At 41.8% G+C, this 23495-nt stretch overlaps 1 protein-coding gene across 2 annotated transcripts in view; it reads left to right on the forward strand.

The window, feature by feature from the left end:
• Nucleotides 1-21538, forward strand: part of TCIRG1 (T cell immune regulator 1, ATPase H+ transporting V0 subunit a3) — an 87385-nt gene extending 65847 nt beyond the window's left edge. For both annotated transcript variants that reach the window (XM_073686143.1, XM_073686142.1), the window contains 6 exons: nt 9007-9220; nt 9776-9898; nt 10009-10098; nt 15949-16066; nt 18485-18656; nt 21345-21538. In XM_073686143.1, coding sequence (XP_073542244.1) covers nt 9007-9220; nt 9776-9898; nt 10009-10098; nt 15949-16066; nt 18485-18656; nt 21345-21420 — 793 coding nt within the window. In that variant the 3' untranslated portion in view covers nt 21421-21538. The remainder of the gene's footprint in view (nt 1-9006; nt 9221-9775; nt 9899-10008; nt 10099-15948; nt 16067-18484; nt 18657-21344) is intronic.
• The last annotated feature ends 1957 nt before the right edge of the window (nt 21539-23495 follow it).

Genomic DNA, 23495 nt, shown 5'->3' on the forward strand with positions numbered 1-23495 from the left:
TGCGCCGGCGTCTCTGCCTCCTGTCGGTGTGTGCCCGGGGTGCGCGCACCGCATGCAGATCCCCGGGCACTGTGCTTAGGGCGCGCGCGCTCCCTGCTTCTTAAAGGGGCCGCTCGCGCCGTCCTAATATGTCCCTGGCCAGAGGACAGCTGATATTTTAGGCACCTCCTCCAAAATGGAGGCGCCTGTGCAATGTTGTAGTTTAACACTCTCTCCAGCCCTCAGGTCCCAGTGCTGTCCGCCAGCCTGCCTATTTGCCGTGCCCGCCAATCAGCCTACCAGCCATGCACATCTATCTGCCCATCTGTTGTTCCAGTCTGCCTCGCCAATCAGCCCCGTGGGAGTCGCCTGCTCTCAAACGAGGTCGGTCCCAGAGTGGCACCTAATTCACCTTCCCGGTCCCCCCTTGGCTCCCGGGGTTGACAAAGCCGCCGTGTAGCCAGGGTCGGTCCGGGTAGGCACTAAATGATGCCCCTCTGGTCCCTCCTTGTACCACAGCCCAGTGGTTCCACCATCCTTTTATAGCAGTCCTAAAAACTTTGGAGAGTAAAGATATCATAATCTGGATGTCAAGAGGGCACTAATACAATATGTCTATGACTAGTCAGTGGAGGAAGGACTAATTCTTGTTTTTAGCATATCGGTAGAGTAGGAAAGTTTACGGGTTAACAAAAAGTACAATTGTAAGGTGGCTTAGGAAGGCCATTAGTGTAGCCTACTCGTCTAGTGGTGCTCCGATCACGGATGGTATCAAGACTCACTCCAGCAGAGCTGTGGCGTCGTCATGGGCAGAAAGAGCAGAGGTATCAATAGACCAGATATGTAAGGCCGCAATCTGATCCACACCATCCACTTTCTTTAAGCACTGTAGGCTGGATCTGTCTTCCACTGTTGACTTGACCTTTGAGAGAAGGGTTCTTCAAGCAGTGGTCCCTCCCTAAAGTATTTCAGATTCTCCAGAAGTCTCTCAGGTGTACTGTTATGGTTGAAGGGAAAACACTAAGGTTACTTACCTGTAGCGAGTTTTTTCAGAACCCATGACTGCCCCCCCTCACCGCCCTTGCTCACCATTTGGGTGTGCAGTATAGTTTGGGCATTGTGACATGGTGTTGGTCATGTATATAATCATTTTTCGGAGGTCTGTAACCCAACTGATGCAAGAAAGAGGTACCACCCTTTGATATCAGAAGGTTTTCTGTCCTTAGTGGGGCGGATCCCTCTCTCCGATGTGCTGTCATGGATTCTGGAAAAACTGGCTACCGGTAAGTAACCTTTTAGTGTTTTGTTTTTTTTTTTTGTTTGTTTTTTCTTCTTTTCTAAATAGGTTTACACCACACACACTCTCACACACCTGAATACAATTTAGTACACACACAAACACCACAGGCATGAAAAAATGTCCCTTTCGTCCCAATCATGGTACTCACGGAGGGGGTATATGCTTTCCTTGCCTTAGACTGAAATGAGCCAGCGCCCACAGTTGATGAACCCCTATGAACCTCGCCTCCTGAAGATTGAGCCACAGATTACTGATTTTGTGGCGCAATCATGAACCCAATTTGACACTACATTCATCATTGAAATAGACTTTTTCAAAGTCTTTTTCTCTGAGGATTTTGTAAACCTCATGGTGGTTTAGACAAATTTGTACGCCCAGCAATTTTTGACCCAAAACCCCACTTCATAATTTCTACTGCATCTATGGGAGTCCAGTTAGAAAATGAAGTTTTGGGGCCTGGCCCTTCACATGGGATTAGTGAACAAGCCAGAACTTCGGCAATATTGGAGTGTTGATGTTTTATACAGCACTCCACTGTTCCAACATGGTTATGACCCATAAACACTTTGAGGCCATCCAAAATTTTTTGCATTACAATGATGATGCACGGTGTCCTCCCCGAGATGACCCCAAGTTTGACCGACTTTTCAAAGTTCAGCCGGTCATTGATCACTTCAGCAACAAGTTTGCTGAGATGTACGTTGCCCAAAGGGACATCTGCGTGGATGAGTCCCCTAATATATTTCAAGGGGAGGCTCAAATGCCGGCAGTACACCTGCCCAGTAAGAGGGCCAGGTACAGAATTAAACTCTACACGCTGTGCGAGAGTATCTCAGGGTACACCCACAAGTTTAGAGTTTATGAAGAGAAGGATACCTGGATTCAACCCCCTGAATGTCCCCCTGTCCTGGGAGGGAGTGGGAAAATTGTGTGGGATGTGATGCACCCACTGCTGGATCAAGGTTATGATCTCTGCGTGGATAACTTTTATACCAACATCCCACTCTTCAGCTACCTCTCTGTGCAAGCTACCACAGCATGTACTGTCTGCAAAATTCAGAAAGGTCTCCCTAAGACGCAAATTTGGCAGCTGCTCACAAAGGGTAAGAGCGGAGCCCAATGTAGCGACAACATGCTGGTGGTCTAGGACAAGAGAGATGTCCTTTTCTTGACCACCATACATGGTGATGGCAGCACCACCAGCGCTGTACAATTCCTTTACATGGTCACCAGACTGTGCAATGGGGTGCAACAAGACCATGGGTGGGGGGATTGATTTCTCTGATAAAGTCCTCCAGCCCTACAGTGCCATGCTAAGGTGTGGTACAAGAAGCTGACCATGCACATCATACAGTTGGCATTGTTTAACATTTTCATGCTATCACAATGTGCAGGCCGGACCGGTACAAAGCTTAATTTCCAGAAGGTAGTGGTCAAGGCCCTAATCTTTGGAGATCAGGAAGGAGCGGGCCCCAGTACTTCCAGAACTGAAGATGCCCGTATCGTACCAAGGCAGCATTTCCCAGGTGAGGTCCCTCAAAGCACAAAGAAAGTAAGGTCGCAAAAGAGGTGCTGAGTGTGTTACAGAAGAGGGATAAGAAAGAACAGCACTTATTAATGTGACACCTTCCCCTACAAACTTGGCCTGTGTATAAAAGAATGCTTCAAACTTTACCACACATCCATGGACTACTAAATTAATTTGACTTGCACAACTCACGTATGCCAACCTGATGCACTCTACACTATTCGTGTATGCTAACCTGCTGCCACTACATTATGAAATTCACATACAAGGAGACACTAGATCAATTCAATTTGATCACTTGTGGGTGGTTTCCACAGTTTAGGCATATCAAGGGCTCTCCAAACGCAATATGAAGCCCGCAGACCATTCCATCAAAGTCTGCATTTATGTGATGTGTCCCTAACTTTTTTTTTTTTTTTTTTAATTTATGTAAATTTTCCTCTTACCCATGACAGCCCACCTGAGAGAGGGATCCTCCCTCCAAGGACAGGAAGCCTTCTGAAATAAAAGGGCGGTACCTCTTCCCCGCTTCATTTGGTTTCCTGTCCTTGATGGGAATCTTTAAGAAGACAGTGGAAGAAGAAGTGTACTCACCCAGGCAAGTCCTGGAGCTGGAAGAACGGGCTGCGTGCCTGTGGCACAGGCCTTCAGGTGTCTAGATGCGCCGTTCACAGGTTCCCTGGGGACCTGCTGCACGTGCGGGCGCAGGCGCTGGAGAGGTCCCCCTGCCGCACACATGGCCACTCTGGAAGTGGCTGTAAGCTCAGCGGTCGTGCACCTCGGATGTCACCGAGCTGGGCATTCTGGGTAGGGCGTGACGTCGGGGGCGGCGCCGAAAAGAAAGATGGCCGGCACATGAAAACGCTGGCTGCGGCTTTCAGGAGGGGATGGGAGAGGACCGGATGGAGCCACTTGGGAACCAGAGGTGGCACTGATGTATGGGGTCAAGACACTGCTCACATAGTCTGGTACCATGTCTGATCAAGACCGAGAGCAGCAGCATTTGCCACCGCAGCCACCGCCATCTACTCTCTGACCAAGAGGTAGCCACTCAGATGGTAAGAGCAGCTGCCATCCTAGCCAGAGAAGCAGAGCTTCTCAAGACTCTGCGGTCTCCAGTGGGGATGAATCGCCTATCCCGCAACAGACATCAAATCCGGTATCCTCAGTGAACAGCGGGTGTGAGTGATCTTCCTGAATGTCACCATGTTTTTTGCTAATGGGCCTCTTATTATGTGTTTACCTCACTAGGAGGGACCCAAGAAAGTAACTGCCAAGAAGCGGAACAGGGATTGTGTACTATGGAAAAACCTGCTAGCAGTAGACTGTCAGAAAGAGCTCTGCTCAGACTGCATTCACTGGACTATAAGTTAGGGTACCCCTGATTTTGCAGCTAGCCTCAGGAACACTGTTGAAGAAAAAAAGGAAAATCGCATCGGAAATTTCTTCTGATCCTGACGCCTCTGCATTGTCGGATGGACAGTGTTATAGCGATACCTCACCCTCATCCTCCTCAGACAGTGATAGAGGGGGCAGACCGTGCTTCCCAGTAGAGGATACTGACAAATTGGTAAAAGCTGTCAGAGCCACTATGGGCTTAAAGGAGGACAAATCAGCCAAGTTCCTAGAGGACATAATGTTTGGAGGGTTGGAGGAAAATAGAAAACGCACCTCACCGGTAAATATCAAGGTCCAAGCACTCATTAGAAGAGAGCGGAGGAAACGGGTGCTTTGCCTTCATCCTCGAAAAGGAAATATCCATTCGAGGAAAAAGACTTGGGATAGGGTCCCAAAAATTGACGTCACTGTATCTAGGTCATCAAAAAGATCAGCGCTCCACTTTGAGGATTCAGGAGTACTTAGAGACCCCTTAGACAAAAAGGCAGCTACATTCTTAAGGCATACATGTGAATCAATGGCAGGAGGTCTTAAACCAGCTATCGTAGGAACCTGTACTGCCCGTTCCCTTATGGTGTGGTTACCGCAGCTGGAAGATCAGCTGAAGGATAAGGAAACCTCAAGGGATAAGATTCTGTCCAATCTGCCCCTATTACATGGTGCTGCAGCCTTTCTAGCGAATACATCTGCCGATTCTGTGAAACTGGCAGCTAGATCGGCCGGACTATCAAACGCGGAAAGACAGGCCTTACTGCTTAAGGGATTCCCTGGGTACTTAAAGTCAAAAAATAAATTGTGTTACATACCTTGTGATGGCCAATTTCTTTTTGGAAAGAAGTTGGATGATGTCCTTAAAAAGACGTGTGACAAGAAAGGGAATTTCCATGGGTTTTCGGCGGACTCAAGGAAGACCAATTTTCGGAGAAGAAAATTTAATAGGGGTTTCCCCCCCCAAGAGAAAAGTAGAAGTGGGATTTCAAAAGCAAAGGGAATCTGGGTACATGTTCAAAGGTCCCTCCTCCACTTCAAAGTAACCCTCCCAATGACGCAAGACCACAAGTAGGAGGAAGGCTGTCCCACTTTGTTCAGATCAGGGAAAACCTCTCCTCCAGCATCTGGGTCCTGGATCTAGTGAGGGAAGGACTGAAAATACAATTCTTTCAGCAACCACAGCACTCATTTGTGATAACTAGTGATGAGCGAGTATGTTTTGTTAACCCTTTCGGCGAGTATGCTCGGGCCGAGCACCGAGTAATTACAGCTGCTCGGTGTTATATTTGAATCACTCCCATGTGCATGATTTGCAACTGTTTGACAACTTTAATACATGTGAGGCATGTGTAAGAAATAGACATTCCTCACATGTATTAAAGCTGTCAAACAGTTGCCAATCATACACACGGGAGTGATTCAAACAGAAGACCGAGCAGCTGTAACTACTCGGGGCTCGGCCCGAGCATACTCGGCGAAAGGGTTAACAAAACATACTCGCTCATCACTAGTGATAACACCTATCAGGAAGTCACCAGAGGAGCAACTTGCCCTGGAAACAGAGATCTTGAGCCTAGTGGGAAAAAAGGTCCTTTGCGAAGTCCCGAACAAACAAAAAGGAAGAGGATTTTATTCCCCCCTTTTTTTGATTAAAAAAAAACAAAAAACGGACGGCTCATTCAGGACAATTATAAATCTGAAGAGTCTCAATCGCCTGGTAAGGAACCATACGTTCAAGATGCAGTCGGTGAATACGGCCATAATAATCCTATATCACAACTGTATTATGGTGGTAATCGATCTAAAAGAAGCGTATTATCACATCCCAATTCACCCAGATATTCACCAAACTGATAGCCGAGATGACTGTTTGTTTTTCTACGCATTCAAAACAGTTATCTACCTAGGGAATCTACCTAGACAATTTCCTTATAGGGAAGTTCAGAGAACCACTGTGCTACACAGTTACAAGAGGTGACAGTTGTCTTGCAAAACCTAGGCTGGATGGTGAATACCCAAAAATAGAGACTAAAACCTGCAAGGTTCAGACCTTCCTGGGGTTTTTTCTAGATTCAGAGCTTCAGACTTGTGTCCTACCCAAAAACTAGATAGACAAAGTCATAACTTTGGCCTCAGCGGCCATACAAATCCCAGATATGTCCCTGAGGAAAACTGTGTCCCTACTTGTAACCCTGACCTCCTGCTTTCCAACAGTCAGGCCCAATTTCACAGAAGACACATTCAGTGGGAAATCCTGTCGGCACAAAAATTGTTGAAAGGGTGTTTGGAAGGGAAGGTACATCTCTCCTTTAGAGGTCAGAAACTCCCTCTTGTGGTGGACAGACAGGTCAAATTTAGCTCTAGGGGTCCAATGAGGGACACCAATAGAAATCATCACAACCTATGCGAGCAACTCAGGTTGGGGGGCACATCTGAGGAGCCACATGATTCAGGGATCTTGGACACTCCCTGAGAAAGAAGGGTCATCGAATCTAAAAGAATTGTGGGCAGTAAGGAAAGCCCTGGAGTGCTTCCTCCCTCTACTCCGGGGTCGCTATGTTAAAGTTACGTTGGACAACTGAGCTTCGGTGGCGTATATAAACCGCCAGGGGGGAACAAGGTCCCACTCTCTATTGTAAGCAGTGAACAGACTCTTTCAGATAGCAGAACAATATCTTCTATCCCTTTACAGCACTACACATAGATTCACTCTAAACTAAAGGGTTTCCACCTTGCACCGTGGAATTTGAGGGCAATATTGAGTAGCAGAGGTTTTCCACCAGGCTTAGTTTCCACTCTTTTAAAAAGTAGAAAGCCTATAACTACTAGAATCTATGATAGAACGTGGAAAAATATTTTAGATTTTTTTCGGGAAACCGTTGAGTCAAAAGCCTCCAGTCAATTCCATCATGGAGTTCCTGCAGAAGGGGTTCAAGTTAGGACTAGTTACCAGCACGATTAAAGTCCAGCTATCAGCCTTGGGGGCATTATATAACTGCAACTTTGCAGCCAGTAAGTGGATTGCAAGGTTCATTAAATCCTGTGGTAGATCCAGGCTGGTCACAATACCCAAAGTTCCCCCATTGGACCTGAACCTGGTGCTTGAAACATTGACCAAGGAGCCCTTTGAGCTGATTCAGAAGTTGTCACCAAAATACCTGACTCTCAAAACAATTATTTTGGTATGATGACATCAGCCCGTAGAGTAAGCGATTTACAGGCACTGTCCATAAATCCTCCGTATACACAAATATTTGAGGATAGAATAGTGTTTTAAACCTGATCTAGCATATCTCCCTAAGGTAGCACTCAAATTCCATAGGCGTCAAGAAATTGTTCTGCTCTCCTTTTATAGCAACCCAAAGACTCCACGGGAACAGAAATATCATAACCTCCATGTTAGAAGGGCTCTATTGTGGTACATACATGTAACTAGCCAGTGGAGACTAGGCCAATCCCTGTTCGTAGCATTCCAGGGAAATAGGAAGGGTTACGGGTTAACAAAAGGGACTATGGTTAGATGGATTAGGGAGACCATTCGTTTAGCCTATTCTGCTAGTGGCACTCCGATCGATGACTATATCAAGGCTCACTCCACCAGAACCGTGGCTACCTCCTGGGCAGAGAAGGCAGAGGTATCAATAGATCAAATCTGTAAGGCCGCTACCTGGTCTTCACAGTCTACCTTCTTTAAACACTATCGGTTGGATCTGTTTTACTTGACTGACTTAACCTTTGGTAGAAGGGTACTTCAAGCGGTGGTCCCTCCCTAAGGTGTTTCAAATTCTCCAGAAGTCTCTCGTGTGCTGTCATGGGTGAAGGGAAAAGACCAAGGTTACTTACCAGTAGACAGTTTTTCCAGAACCCATGACAGCACCTGTATATTCCCTCTCCTACCTTTCTATCACCATATGGTGTGCACTATAGTTGGGTGTTGTGTGATGTCATGTTGGTTATGTGAATAACTTTTTTACGGAGGTACTCTCAATGCTCTATAACCAATTGAAACGGGGAGAGGTACCGCCCTTTTATTTCAGAAGGTTTCCTATCCTTGGTGAGCGGATCCCTCTCTCAGGTGTGCTGTCATGGGTTTTGGAAAAACCGGCTACCGGTAAGTAACCTTGGTGTTTTGTTTTGTTGGAAAAATGAGAAATCGCTGGTCAACTTTTCACCCTCTTAACTTCCTAGCTAAGATTATGTTTCAAAAATTGTGCTGATGTAAACTAGACATGTGGGAAATGTTATTTATTAACTAATTTGTGTGACATAACTCTGTGGTTTAAGGGCATAAATATTAAAAGTTTGAAAATTGCGAAATTTTCCAAATTTTCCCTAAATTTCTGATTTCACAATTAGACTCAAGTTATATTGAACAAATTTTACCACTATCATGAAGTACAATATGTCACAAATAAACAATCTCCGAATCAGTGGGATCCGTTGACGCGTTCCAGGGCTACCTCATAAAGTGACAGTGGTCAGAATTGTAAAATTTGACCAGGTCATGAAGGGGAAAACAGGTTCTGGGTTGAAGGGGTTAATATCTGAATCTGAACTAGAGACAATTTTACAGCTCTTTAAATTGCATTTATGAAAACCTGGAAATTGTGCCTGGTCAGCAAAGTAAGTAAATGTCCTGGAACTGGACAGGTTAAATGGGGCTATTCAGTATTTCTTGTGAAAATGAATGTTTGATGATGATGATTATTATTATTATTATTATCTTTTTTTCTATGTTGTCAGTGATTCTAACATCAGTGTACGTACATCCTCCTTAAAGGTCTTACATGTTTTATCTGGTCTCTTTCAGACACTTTAAACAGAAATATCGCATTTTGGTGATTTCCATTCCTGAGCTTCTGTTCCTCCTGTGCCTGTTTGGATATTTAGTTTTCATGATTTTCTATAAATGGTTTGCCTTTGATGTAAGGCATGCTCAGACTGCACCGAGTCTTCTCATTCACTTTATTGATATGTTTCTGTTCACCAAGAATCCAACTAACAAAGATCTCTACCCTGGACAGGTAAGTGTTTACCTGCACAACTACATGGACATGCCATGCCTCACATAGTTTTGGTAAATGGTCATGTAGTATAGTAATTGTGTACACGAGTGTGTATTCAAAACCAAACCAGTGCCATAAATTGGTATGAGGATGCTTTAAAAAAAAATATTTGCTCCAGTCTAGGGTAAATGATGAAATATTAGAGTAGCTAATATAGTGAAATGAAAATTTGGAACCATCCCTGAAGATCACCTCCTGCTCTGGAAAGCCAGAATGCAGTGAGCATTCATGAATAAATCTAGGGTACAGTGGGCTTGTCATATGAAGTGGACTGTTCTTTTCAAGAAGGTAGTTAACTACATGCAAAGTCCGCCCTTGAGCTGATATCAACTTATCACCACACAAACTAAACCTGAGAGAACATGGAGACTAGAATGCCTCTTCAGTGACCTTGTCAGCACATACACATACACATGCTTGGTGTAATTTCCAGAATTACACCATGCATCAAAACCTGTTCCTACCTGGTAATGCCATTGCCAAACCCTAAAATAATTTATTTTGATTTTGCAGCACATCGTTCAAATGGTTCTTGTGATCGTCGCGCTGCTGTGTGTTCCAGTTCTTCTCCTAGGTGACCCGATTTGTCTTTATATTAAGCACCGCAGCAAAAAGAACAAAAGCCATGGAGCGCAGGTATGACCTGTTAAGTAAAAGTGTAGCATACTACTTTTCACCATGTCTGTCTAGAAGAGAAACAAAAGTCGTTTTGCAATATGTGACCATGGCTTCTGCATATATTCCAGGGTGGCGAAAGCAGCGACTTACTCAAAGAAGATGAGCTGTCTACAGAAAATTCAGAACATGAGGAGCATGGGACACATGATGGTAAAGAGGTAACTTTCCTCCATTTATTTCTGTACTGCCATATCTGTAGACCTGTCAGATTTCCAGGCATTTGAGGGTGTCACAGGGCCCCTTCGGTTTTTAGAATTCCACGGATACTATATTGTGTTGTATATTTCTGTTCCATTTGATTCAGTATTTAAACATGACGACAAAATATAACTAGGCACAATTCTTAATTGGTTGCACATTTTCATTGCCCGATCACGCCTACATCAAAATAATTATTCCCAGTCATTTGTATGTATGCATGGCATTATTATTTTGAAAGGTATTGATGTCGTGAGTGACATTTCCTGTGCTCAGAAAAAGGGGCTGTCCACTACTTGGACAAGCCCTTCTCATTCCTCATGTTTGGCCCAGTTAAAATGAAAACGCTTGTACTCCCCTCCGGTGCCATTCTAGCGGCGTCGGCGCTTGCTTTCCTGGGGTTCTTGTAAGGTTGTTATATCACATGAGCCCTGCGCCCAATCAGTCCTGGAGTTACTGTCCCCGCCTTCGGACAAATCAAGAGGAAATCAGAGAGCAGCCGCAGCCTTGACTTCCTGTTGATTTTCAATACGTCCAAAGACTGGGACAGTGAAGCCGGCGCTGATTGGGCATAGCCCTCACGTGCTATAACAACCTCTCGTGATCCATAGGAACGCGCGTGCCGGCACTGGGGGCGAGTATAGGTGTTTTAATTTTAAGTGGGCCAAACAAAGAATGAGAAGGGGTTGTCTATATGGTGGACAACCCCTTTTGAAGGATCCACAAGATTGCTCCAATACAATGTTTCCCAGTTGGGGTGCTGCAACAACCTGGCATGCTGTTGAAATTCTCAGCACACTAAGTTACAAATGGCAGTGTGTGCCCAGTGCAAGGTCCTAAACAGGCAGCCTCCTGCAACACCACTAGTTTCTTCTATTGCCTCCATGGTTTTAAACCACAATACAATTGAATAGTGTAGCCGTGCCACAAGAAGCCTTGCTTAATGCTTTGGGCCCTCACTTCTTCTCTAAGAAGACACTATCAATGCAATGAGATCATTGCACTTTCAATAGGCAGGACACAGTCCCTCACTGCAGCTTCTAAGTTCAGGTGAGTGGGTTTTTAGTTTTTTCAGGTGACACAGTATCTTAATACAAGTTTGTATTAAGGGGGCACACTGTATATTTCACATCCTCCCTCCCAAATCATTTATATGACTGTATAGCTTAAAATGCAACTTTTCGCTACTGAAGTAGATATTTTGGGTCATGAAAGGATAATTGTCTTTTATAAAGTTGTCTGGAAATGCATTGGATCGTTACGATGCACTTCTATCTTCTCGGCCTCGTGTTGACTTACCTCCCAACGAGCGCTCTATCCTGGCTGATTGACAGGTCGGTGGCCATGTACCGGAGCAAATGACCTGTCAGTCAGCCAAGGGAGGGTCCTGCCATTTAGGAAATAGTCTGAGTCTGAAAAGCTAGGAGTGCACCATCATGCCCTAATGCAGTTCCAGACACCACTTCAAAATGTGATTTCTTGTTTCTGGAGCAATGTTTTGTGGTTACAAGATAAGCCAGTCTATCTCTTTATAAAGGGTTATACCTTCCTGTTAATGGTTTGGGGAGGTAAGTTTTTCCAGGTTCCCTTTTTAATATGGTGACAACCTGGACCTCACTGCAGTCTTGCTATATAATGTTAGATATCTATAGTTGATAGCAGTCATTTATGGATTCATTACAATAATTGGTGTCGCAAGGTTCAGATATTTTTTTCCCCAACAGATTTCCCAATGTTAATGGAAGAAATTCTAGATCTATGAGCTCTTGCCAAATGGCCTTTAAGGTTTCCCCATTAGACATTTATCACCCACACCACAGGATTGGGGTCAGCTATCTGCTGTGATAACCTGCAACTCCCATAAGAAATGTGACTTAAAGGTGTTGGTGTATTGTATGATGTACCTTTACCCCCAAAGCCTGTTTGCACGTTAATGACCAGGCCAATTTTTACAATTCTGACCAGTATCACTTTAGGAGGTAATAACTCTGGAACACTTCAACGGATCCCCCTGATTCTGAGACTGTTTTTTTCGTGACATATTGTACTTCATGATAATGGTAAAGTTTATTTGATATGACTGGCATTTATTTGTGAAAAAATCAGAAATTTGGCAAAAATTTTGAAAATTTCGCAATTTTAAAACTTTGAATTTTCATGCCCTTAAGCCAAAGAGATATGTCACACAAAATAGTTAAAAAGTAGACATGTGGAAAAATGTTATTTATTATCAGCACAATTTTGGAACAAAACATTTTTTTGTTGGGAAGTTATAAGGGTTAAAAGTTGACCAGTGAATTATTATTTTTCCAACATTTACAAAACCATTTTTTTAGGGACCACATCACATTTGAAGTGACTTTGAGGGGCCTTTTATGACAGAATGTACCCAAAAGTGAAAACATTCTAAAAACTGCACCCCCCAATGTGCTCAAAACCACATTCAAGAAGTTTATTAACCCTTCAGGTGCTTCACAGGAATTTTTTGGAATGTGAAAGAAAACATTTGCCGATACACACCGTATTTGGGGGAAAACCACTGACTGGCCTCGCTCAGTAGGGAAGGAGCGCCATTTGCCTTTTTGAATGTAAAATTTGCTTGAATAATTAGCGGACACCATGTCGCATTTGGAGAGCCCCTGATGTGCCTAAACAGTGGAAACTCCCCACAAGTGACACCATTTTGGAAACTAGAGACCTCAAGTAATGTATTTAGATGTGTTATTTTGAACCCACAGGTGCTTCACAGCATTTTACAACTTGGATCTGTAAAAATGAAAAAAAAAATAATATATATTTTTCTAACAAAAAAATGTTTTCGCCCCAATTTTTTTTTCATTTTCACAAGGATAGCAGGAGATATTGGACCCCAAAAGTTGTTGTGCAATTTTTCCTTTGTACGCTGATACCCCATATGTGGTCAAACTACATTTGATGCATATTGCGAAGCTCAGAAGGAAGAAGCACCATATTGGAGTTCAGATTTTGCTGGACTGGTTTGAAGGTGCCATCTCACATTGGCAGAGCCCCTGAGGTGCCTTAACAGCAGACTTCCCCATAAGAGACCCCGTTTCACAATCTACACCTCTCAATGAATTAATCTGGGGGTGCAGTGAGCATCCACCACACCACACCTATACCATTAGGCAGTGAAGAAAAAGATGAGTACTATACATTTTTACCACCAAAATTTAGTTTTAGCCCTAGATTTTACTTTTTCACAGTGGGAAATGTGTAAAAATGGCACCAAAATTTGTCCCACAATTTCTGCTGAATGTAGAAATACCCCATATGTGGCTGTACAGTACTGCTTAGCCACACGGCGAGACTCGGGCGGGTCACTTCAAGAGTGTGCAAAGCAGCAGTCATCAAAGCAAAAGGTGGCTACTTTGAAGAACCTAGAATATAAGACATATTTTCAGTTGTTTCACACTTTTTTGTTAAGTATATAATTCCACATGTGTTAATTCATAGTTTTGATGCCTTCAGTGTGAATGTACACTTTTCATAGTCATGAAAATACAGAAAAATCTTTAAATGAGAAGGTGTGTCTAAACTTTTGGACTGTAGTGTGTGTGTGTGTGTATGTATATATGTGTGTGTGTGTATATGTATGTATATGTATATATGTATATGTATATATATATATATATATATATATATATATATATATATATATATATATATAGGTCCAAAAGTAGGTGGACAGAAAGTGTAATAAGGTTATGAAGGAGGAGATTTATCAAACACTAAGTTGCAGCCGCCTGTCTGGATCATCCTCCAATAAACCATGAATTAGACGTGGACGATAAGCTTTCCACCCAATAGATTTCAGGATTCGCATGATAGAAGCTCGTGAAATTCCCAATTCCAAAGAGGCTCTTCTGTGGACTTTTTTGGACTCTGAACAAATGTTTCAGCAACAAGTTGTTTATTATCTTCTGTACAGACTGTTTTGCGTCGACCAGTTTTTGGAGCATTAAGGATTGAGCCAGTGGCATTGAATTTGTCATGCATGCGGTAAATGGTTTGTCTCTTTGGGGCTTGAGTACCAAATGTTTCAACCCAATTTGCTCTAACGGTTTCAGCATTTTGAGATTTCCAATACTCTGTTAAAATCCATTTTCTTTGATCTGTATTTAAATGATTTGCCATTGTGTTATCTGAATTATCTGAAAAGAAAACAGATTTGGGGGAGATCTATCTGTGAAAACTAGATCTGTGAAACTGGCTCAGTTGCCCTTGGCAACCAATCAGATTCCACCTTTCATTTTCCAAAGAGTCTGTGAGGAATGAAAAGTGGAATCTGATTGGTTGCAAAGGGCAACTGAGCCAGTTTCACTTTACACCATGTTTGATAAATCTCCCCCTTCATAACCTTATTACACTTTCTGTCCACCTACTTTTAGACCACCCTGTATATATATAAAATTTATTTATTTATTCAAAAACTAGTTTTTGCACCGCCATATTTTAAGAGCTATAACTTTTCCATATTTCGTCCGACCGAGTCATTCATGTAAGGGCTTGTTTTTTGCAGGACAAGTTGACGTTCTTATTAGTACAATTTTTGGTCACGTGACTTTTTTTAATAGCTTTCTATTCCGATTTTTGGGAGGCAGAATAAACAAAAACCAACAATTCAGGAATTGTTTTTTGGGGATTTTTTTTATGCTGTTCCACGTGTTGTAAAATTGATTAGGCAATTTTATTTTTCGGGTCAGTACATTTACAGTGATACTACATTTTATATAGTTTTTTTGATGTTTTAGCGCTTTTACACAACTATTTATAGAAAAAAATATTTTTTTGCATCGCTTTATTAATCGCGTTCTAGTCTACTTTTTGTTCGGTGGTATGCTCATAAAGCATAGTTTTTTGCTTCGTTTTTTATTATTTTTTTACTGTGTTCACTAAAGGGGTTAATTAGAGGGACAGTTTAAAGGTCAGGTCATTCCAGACACGACGATACCAAATATGTCTACTTTTATTGTTTTGGGTTTGTTTTTTTCATAATATGTATTTATGGGTACAATTTATTTTTTTTTTTGTGACTTGTAAAAATATTTTTTTAAACTTTTTTTTACTTTTTTTTACTTTGTCGCACTATGGAACTTTCACTTTCTGCAGTCTGATCGCTGCTATAAGGCATAGCAGTGTAGGATCTACAGCTGTCAGCCATTCGGACACGATAGTTAGAACGTGCACTGTGCATGATCTAACTACCATGCTAGTGCCTGGTGACCCGGATGTCATCATGACAACATCGGGTCACCATGGCAACAATTAGTATCCTGCGATGACATTGCTGGATCTCCTATCTAGCAGCCCTTCTGCTCTTGATATTACAAATCATGTGATTCTAAGCGGAATCCAGTAATCATGCGATCTTTGAATCACAAAACATGTAATGCTAACAATGCAAACATTTAAACAGCCGGAACTAAAAAAAAAGTTTTAAGAAATGCCATAAGAAAAACTAACAACTTAAAGCCAGCTTTTTATTTTCATTTTTTTTTTTAAGTTAGTTTATGAGTGAAATGGCCCTACAGAATCCATATTCACGAACATGCCCTCCATTTTGCTGTTTGTCCAGCACAACCCACCGGTGAATATTTAGTCCCACAACATTGTGCATATGCCATCAGTTTACAGAAAAGAAAACTAACAAGTTAGATTGGGAAACCCAATTGTTTAGCACACTATATACGTAGTCCATATATAGATGTTCACTTGCATAAGTATCCAGTAGGTAGATGTTCACTCTACATATTCCTTAATATCCATTGTTTTGTTTTTGTCACCTGTAGTTTGATGCAGGGGAGGTTTTTATGCATCAGATGATTCATACCATAGAATACTGCCTGGGTTGCATTTCCAATACAGCATCTTATCTACGGCTGTGGGCACTCAGCCTGGCTCATGCACGTGAGTAGTATATATATTTTTGTTTTACTACTTTTTGCCTAACCTCCTTTTTAAATGAAATGCAGTTGTTGTGGCATTTGTCGAGTAGTGATTGCAGGTCATATTACCTCTCCGTAAATGATAGATACATGTTGATTATTTTTTTTATTTGTTACTTTTCCATTTTACTTATTTTTATTGCATAACTGGATGTGTTAGACTAACTTTTTAGAGCCCCTCTAGTAAAAAGAATACATTGATTCCATTGGCTGTACCCTAGTTAAGGGATCTCAAACACGCGGGCCACTTGTGGCCCCTGAGGCTGCCGCACGCGAGCACTGTAGCTCCTGAGATGATTGGGACATTGCCACAAGATTGGGACTAGGATATGGGACATTACTACAGGAAAGGGAATTACTATATGGAGCTCATTGTAGGACAATATTACTCTATGGGGCCCATGGGGAGGGACACAAAAAAAAAAATTAAGATGAAAAAATACTAAAAATATTTCCCTCTAAAAATTCTGTTTTATGTACAAACTAAAAAAAAAGTACACATGTATACAATCTGAATAACAGAGTTTGTTCAATATTTAGATATTAAAAAATACTTTATCAACTACAGCAAAAAAATTCTGAAAAAATGCCATTTCCAGAACCAATACATAAATTATTCAAAGAGCCACATAATTCCTCTATCTGGAGGACTAAGATGTGTTTCAATGATGACCTAGCTCTAAACAAATCTATTAATATTTGCAATTGGTAAAAAGCTCTAAAACCTGCGTCACCCTTCACAGAACTCACTATAAGCGTCTCACTAGGTGGTACTTAGCCCCCCCCCCAGAGATTAAACAAAATCTTTCCATTTTTTCATTAATTATTTTAAAATAATAGACAATCAATAAAGAAAAAACAAATGGATCCTCCAGTCAGGGTGGCAGATAGCTGTGGGATAACAATCTCTTACAAAGATTTTATGTACACACATACACATCAGACTCTGGATCCAAATTATGTCACAAAATAAATATTGGATACTATGATACAAGATGCAATTATTCAATATAAACTCAAATATTATAATCTTATATAGATAAAGTGAACAGTGCATATAATATAATAAGAGATGATGTATAATAAATAGAACTGCCAAAATGTGTATATTTTTTATAAAGTAACCAGTGCACAAGTACATAAATGACAGAAGATAGGCTTGCAGCGTATCCTATTTCCATGCTCAAAATTAAAGAATGAATGAATCTCCTTTATGTTGGAGAGAATGCGGACAGAAGGGTGACTTAAAATACCTGTTCTGGGAATGCAGTGGTATCAACAGATTATGGAAGAAAGTACAAAATTCACATTGCTGAGGTTATTGAAAGTACCACTGTATTCATCCCTCAGATGGGTCTATTAGCCCTACGGATTAACAAGTTGCTGAAAGAACACCAACTTATAGTTTCTCATATTCTAATCAACACCAACTACTTGATTGCCTCAAAGAGAAATTCCCACAATTATTGACATAATCGAACTAATTGCTGAGCATAATCACGCCTTAAACAATTTTTTAAAATACGAGAGGGGATTGTCTCTTTGGAACAAGCAATTTCACTTTTCCATGTCTTAAGAATATTATAAGTTTATTTATGATAATACGATGGATTGAAAAAGCTTACAGGCACAACTCTTCTGTGATTCTTTTGTATGACTTCTTACCCTTCTTTCTCAATCTCGCCTCTCCCTTTTCTCTTCCCTCTCCCTTTCCTTTATCCTTATTATATGAATAATGTTAGTTGTATGCTAATAAAATTCGTCCTAACTTTTCCTTTCTTTTCCGTCCCACGTTTCCCTCTTTCCCTTTCCCGGTTAAAAGTTCATTATTATTGATATTGTTGATTATACCATTTTCCTATTGTTAAAATCGTTAAACTCAATAAAAATCATTGAAATAGAAAAAAAAAGTACACGTTTGTTATTGCCACCTTCGTAAAGATCTTTAATTTGCTGTACAGTGAAGGTGATTTTGGAATATGTTCTGAATCCCACTTAAATATAAAAGGATAAAGTAATGCAAGAAAAAAAAAGATATATTATTGAATCAGAAACCAGATTACAAAAAAAAGTCCCCTTGGAAGGTGGCATCATGAGAGGGAGAATATATGTATAATCGTGAGCCATAAAATTCACCTGGTATAATTACACACATGATATTTGTGAATGGATACAGCTATAGCACTCCTCACCACTGCAGGCAGTCAAATGCAAGATTACCTACGTTACTTTGCGCTCATTGGAGTGTGCTTATGGTGTTGGGGCATAAGTAGTAACTAGTCATGCGTGTTTACAGTGAATAATCCAATACAAGTAGCCTCATAGCCAGGTCTTAATATAGTACTTTTTTTTTTTTTTTTTTTGTCCCTTCATCCGGCAGAGCTGTCAGAAGTGCTGTGGAATATGGTGATGCATTTTGGATTTATTGAGTCAAGTTTCAGATGGAGCATTGCTCTAGTACCTATCTTTGCATTCTTTGCTGTCCTAACAATAGCCATCTTGTTAGTCATGGAAGGCCTCTCAGCTTTTCTACATGCGCTCCGTCTGCATTGGTAAGTGGAGGAGAGAAATTACTTTAAAAAAATAAACTTCTTCTTTTTTTAATTTATTTGGGTTTAAGGTAAGTTGACATAACGCCGCAGCAAAATTTGTTTGTGTTTTGATATGTGCACACCATATCTGTGTCCATTTTGGTGGAGTTGGTCTAAAAGGGACCGACTCCTAAAGTATATCATAAATTGGGTACAGTTGTACATTTTTTCAGAAGAATTTGGGGAAGTTATGAAGTGTCCTATAAATGTCTGTTGTATCCCTGATCTCGGCTTTTAGGTGAGATGAATCTGTGCTGCACTTTATGTACATTCTCAGTAGTGAGGCCGTGCTGTGGAGTCGGAGGTTTGGCTTACTAACTCCACAGCCCTGTTGCACACACCACTTTTTTCTATGTGAGGAAAGACAGCATTTTACTGTCCCAGCCAAGTGAATGAGATTTTCACCCATTCTAATGACTGGGGAAGATGGGGTGTGTGTGTAAGTGTAAAAAATAAATAAATAAATAAAAAAAAATGTGTATATGTACAGGTGCATCTCACTAAATTAGAATATCATCAAAAAGTTAATTTTTGTATTGAAGAACTGAAATAAATTAACTTTATGATATTTTAATTTAGTGAGATGCAGCTGTATATATGTGTATATGTATAATGTATCTCAATGTTTTTGATGCAGAAATGTCTGCAGCAAATACTTAGTGTGCTCATGCCCTTACAAAAGTACAATTTACAGGTTTACAGCTTGCAAAATGAGTTTGATATATATTTTCTGATCCACGACCTGCTTTTTTTTTAATAACTAAAGTGTGTGTGTGTGTGTGTGTGTGTGTGTGTGTGTGTGTGTCTGTAAGATATATATGTATGTCTTTTATGTAATATGTATTTTGCATGTCCACAGATCAGAATACAGATACAGTTGATACTTCCTGCAGTCCAGATTACACATGGTAGTGCTGTTAGTACACAGAATGTAGTAAGACTGCAGGTTATATCTATGTGACACTGGCACATGGCATCACTGCGGCATGATAGAAGTGCCACTGTCTTTCATAGAAAGCATGAGTTTCCTATAGTCCTGCTGCTTCTGAGACCAGCTTCACCCCTAAGTAACTGTGTAACTCAATGATCCAGTAATTGATTGGGATAGTATGGCTGTTGTATGGTAAAGGTCTTAGAGTAACACTTGCACAGAGGTTTTGAAGGAATCAGAAGGGAGGATGTTTCAAACATCTTTAAAGAGGACCGATCACCTTCACACATATTCGCATATATAAAAGTAAGGAGACTGCATGTGTAAATAATATCTGTGAATAGAAGATTATGTTGAGAGAATCACAGTTTATGGGAGCGGCCATGTTGGGATTGGCAGCTCAGCGTGCTGTGTTCTAATGAGACACGCCTGCAGATTACAGGCTGGTTGGTAGGCAGCGTCTGAGGCCACAGAGTAAAGCGCTGCATGTATTACCCAGATCAGCTCACTCTAATAACCTGTAACCAGTTTACATGAGTGGTCATTTACAAAAACTCACATTTATAGTAACACAGAGTGGACTGTATATAAATGGTATGTTATATATAACCCTCTGGCTAACACGGTCCATATGTGTGTGTGTGTGTATGTATATCTATATAATATATATAATATATTAGGGATATGCGTGTGTTCATGTGCGTATATTTTTATGTTTGTGCCAGAGGTGTAAAAATAAAATCATAGGACCCTAAAACTAAACTTATAATTGCCCCGTCCTCCACCCCACCAATAAAAAAAAATAAAAATTGGCGATGTCACGGCCCATAGGTACATTTGCTGGGCATACCTAACCAACTCTTAACTCCTTCACGACATGCGCCGTACCTATAAGGTGCAAGTCAGAAGCACAAATGCTGAGCACTTCTGACAGGGATAAGGGGCATCTCCAAAATATAAGCGGTGCTGCCTCCTGGATGAAGGCTGTGCGGCTTATTCCTCTGATTAGTGCAGCTTACCCCGGTGCAGTAGACACCACACATCCCTAAGGCCACATTCACACGTTCATTATTTGGTGAGTTTTTTCCCTCAGGAGTGGAACAATCAGAGGACTAGTATAATAGAAACACGTCACCACTTCTGGATTTATCACCCACTCCTGGTTTTGGCTTACAAATACTGATGTAAAATACAGACCATATACTATGTGTGAACGTGGCCTGACTGAACGTCACAAACTCTTATAGTATTATAAATGTCACAATGCCTCCCGGGGCGCAGACTGACGCATCGCTGGTGAGTGTTTAGCACTGGGCTTGTAGGGATTTCTCCGTGGACATAACTCCGAGTCTAGTGCTGAGCGCTTACTCAGGACGAGTAGCAGTGCTAGAACGTCAGGGATTTATTTTCCACCAAAATTTGAAAAAAAAACTTCTTTCCAAATCAGACAATGTGATTTTCAGGATTTGTTTTCTCATTTTGTCTCATAGTTGAGGTCGACCTATGATGTCAATTACAGGCCTCTCATCTTAAGTGGGAGAACTTGCACAATTGGTGGCTGACTAAATACTTTTTTCCCCACTGTATATCCCTGTGTAGGCTGATTTTTCAATTACAAACATTCATTCATATATAAGTGCATTGTTTGGGCAATCCCTTTAACTATGTATAGAATACTGCAAAACAAATCCCTTTTTTTTTTTTTTACTCTTCTGCAGGGTGGAGTTCCAGAACAAGTTCTACACTGGCAGTGGATACAAGTTTACTCCATTCAGCTTTGAACCATTATTCTAATTCAATCATCAGTATTCTTGTTTCAAAGTCTCAAGTCTGACATCTAAGGGGAATTTTCATATTGGGAAATGCTTCTGTATACTCTACTGCACAAATTAAACTTCTTTTAAGCACCGTTGTGTGGTAGCCTTTTCTGATCTGTATTAGATATTCTGCAGTACTCGCACATATGCATGATCCTAAACTGTGTCTCCAAACCTGCTCGGTCCAATAATAATAATATAATCATTTTTATTTATATAGCGCCAACATATTCCGCAGCACTTTACAATTAAGTAGGGACATGCATTGTATTGTTTATAATGTCTGTGTATCACATTTCAACAGTTACAGGAGGGTTGAGGGCCCTGCTCGCAAGCTTACAATCTATATGGAAAAGGGGGGGGGGCACAATAGGTAGAACATGGTCATCAGACAGCATCTGTCTGTCTAAGGGCAGTTACCGTGTGGTATTTGGTGCATGGAGGATATGGAGACAGATGAATATGCAGGGGCAGATTAAGATTAACATTTAGGAGGGGACAGGGGAGAGTTAGGTTGATGAGTTGAGGTGATAGGCTTATCTAAACAGATGTGTTTTTAAAGAACGTTTGAAGACATGGGGGCTAGATATCAGTCTGATTGTTTGGGGTAGTGTATTCCAGAAAACTGCGGCGGCACGAGAGAAGTCTTGGAGACGGAGGTGTGAGGTTCGGATTAAGAAGGATGTTAGTTTTAGATCAGTTGCAGAATGGAGGGCACGGGAGGGGCGATAGTTAGAAATGAGGGATGAGATATAGAGTGGTGCAGAACTGTGGAGAGCTTTGTGGGTGAGAGAGATGAGTTTGTATTGTTGGTAACCAGGGCATTGACTGGCACAGGGTAGAGGCGTCAGTGAAGCGGTCTGGTAGAAATACGACCCTGGCTGCTGTATTCTGAATGGATTGGAGAGGAGAGAGTTTGTTTAGAGGGAGACTGATTAGAAGAGAGTGAATGAGAGCGACAGAGTTTTTGCAGTATCAAAGGTGAGAAAAGGTCAGATTCTGGAGATGTTTTTAAGGTGCAGGTGGCATGAGCAAGTGAGTGATTGAATATATGGAATAAAGGAAAGTTGTGTGTCAAATATGATACCAAGACAGCGAGCTTGCTGCTTGGGAGTTATGGTGGCGCCACCCAAGGAAATTGAAAAGTCAGGTATAGGTAGGTTAGTAGAGAGAGGAAAAATAAGGAGTTCAGTTTTGGAGAGATTGGGTTTCAGATAGAGGGAGGACATGCTGTTAGAGACAGCGTTTCTTTTCGTTTCTTCCCTTACATTTATCAGATGTGCCATAATCATTCCTCTGATTTGTTCAAATTGTAGAAATTGTTGTTTACTTAATTTAAATTTTGATGTAACTTCTTCTCTAGTCAACCACCTATTCTCTTCCTCGTGCAATAAAATAGCTATTTTGTGTATCCCTTTCAGCTTCCATTCCTGAAATAATGTGCTCTACCCTAATTGCTGTAACGCTAGATTGTCCCACAGAGGCAAATCCCTTAAAATTATCCAAGATAACTTTAGTCTTTTCCTGATTTTCCCCTTCTCCCATGACAGCACCACCTGAGAGAGTATCCGCCCACCAAGGACAGGAACCTACTGAATAAAAAGGCGGTACCTCTCTTCCGCATCAGTTTTTGGTTCCTGTCCTTGATGGGAGCCTCGCCAGGTGGTACCTCACGTACCTGGACCGTGAATTCCGCGGTCGGTGCGGCCTGGAGGCCGTGGAAGCAGCAGATGGTCCCTGTTCTCAGCCCATCTGGCTGCTGCCCGGGTCTGTGTGTGGGGGGGCTGCCTTCCGGAGTCCTCCCCGTGTGCGCCGGGTCCTGCGGCAGGGTCTGCGCCTCACAATGGACTAAACTGAGCGCGCGCTGGCCGGCAGGACTTCCGGGTCTGCGCACGTGGGGGTCGCTTCGCACCCTGTGACGGAGCGCGCCGGAAGTCCGGGCTGCACACGCGCGGGGTGGTGATGCGCCCTATCACGGAGTGCGCCGGAAGCCGGGTCTGCACATGCGCGGGTGGGAAGCCGACATCCCACTGCAAGCGCGCCGGGTGCCGC

The sequence above is a fragment of the Phyllobates terribilis genome, unplaced genomic scaffold (assembly GCF_046119375.1).
Source record: "Phyllobates terribilis strain yellow unplaced genomic scaffold, ASM4611937v1 Scaffold_5__5_contigs__length_657084704, whole genome shotgun sequence".
Classification (NCBI taxonomy): domain Eukaryota; kingdom Metazoa; phylum Chordata; class Amphibia; order Anura; family Dendrobatidae; genus Phyllobates; species Phyllobates terribilis.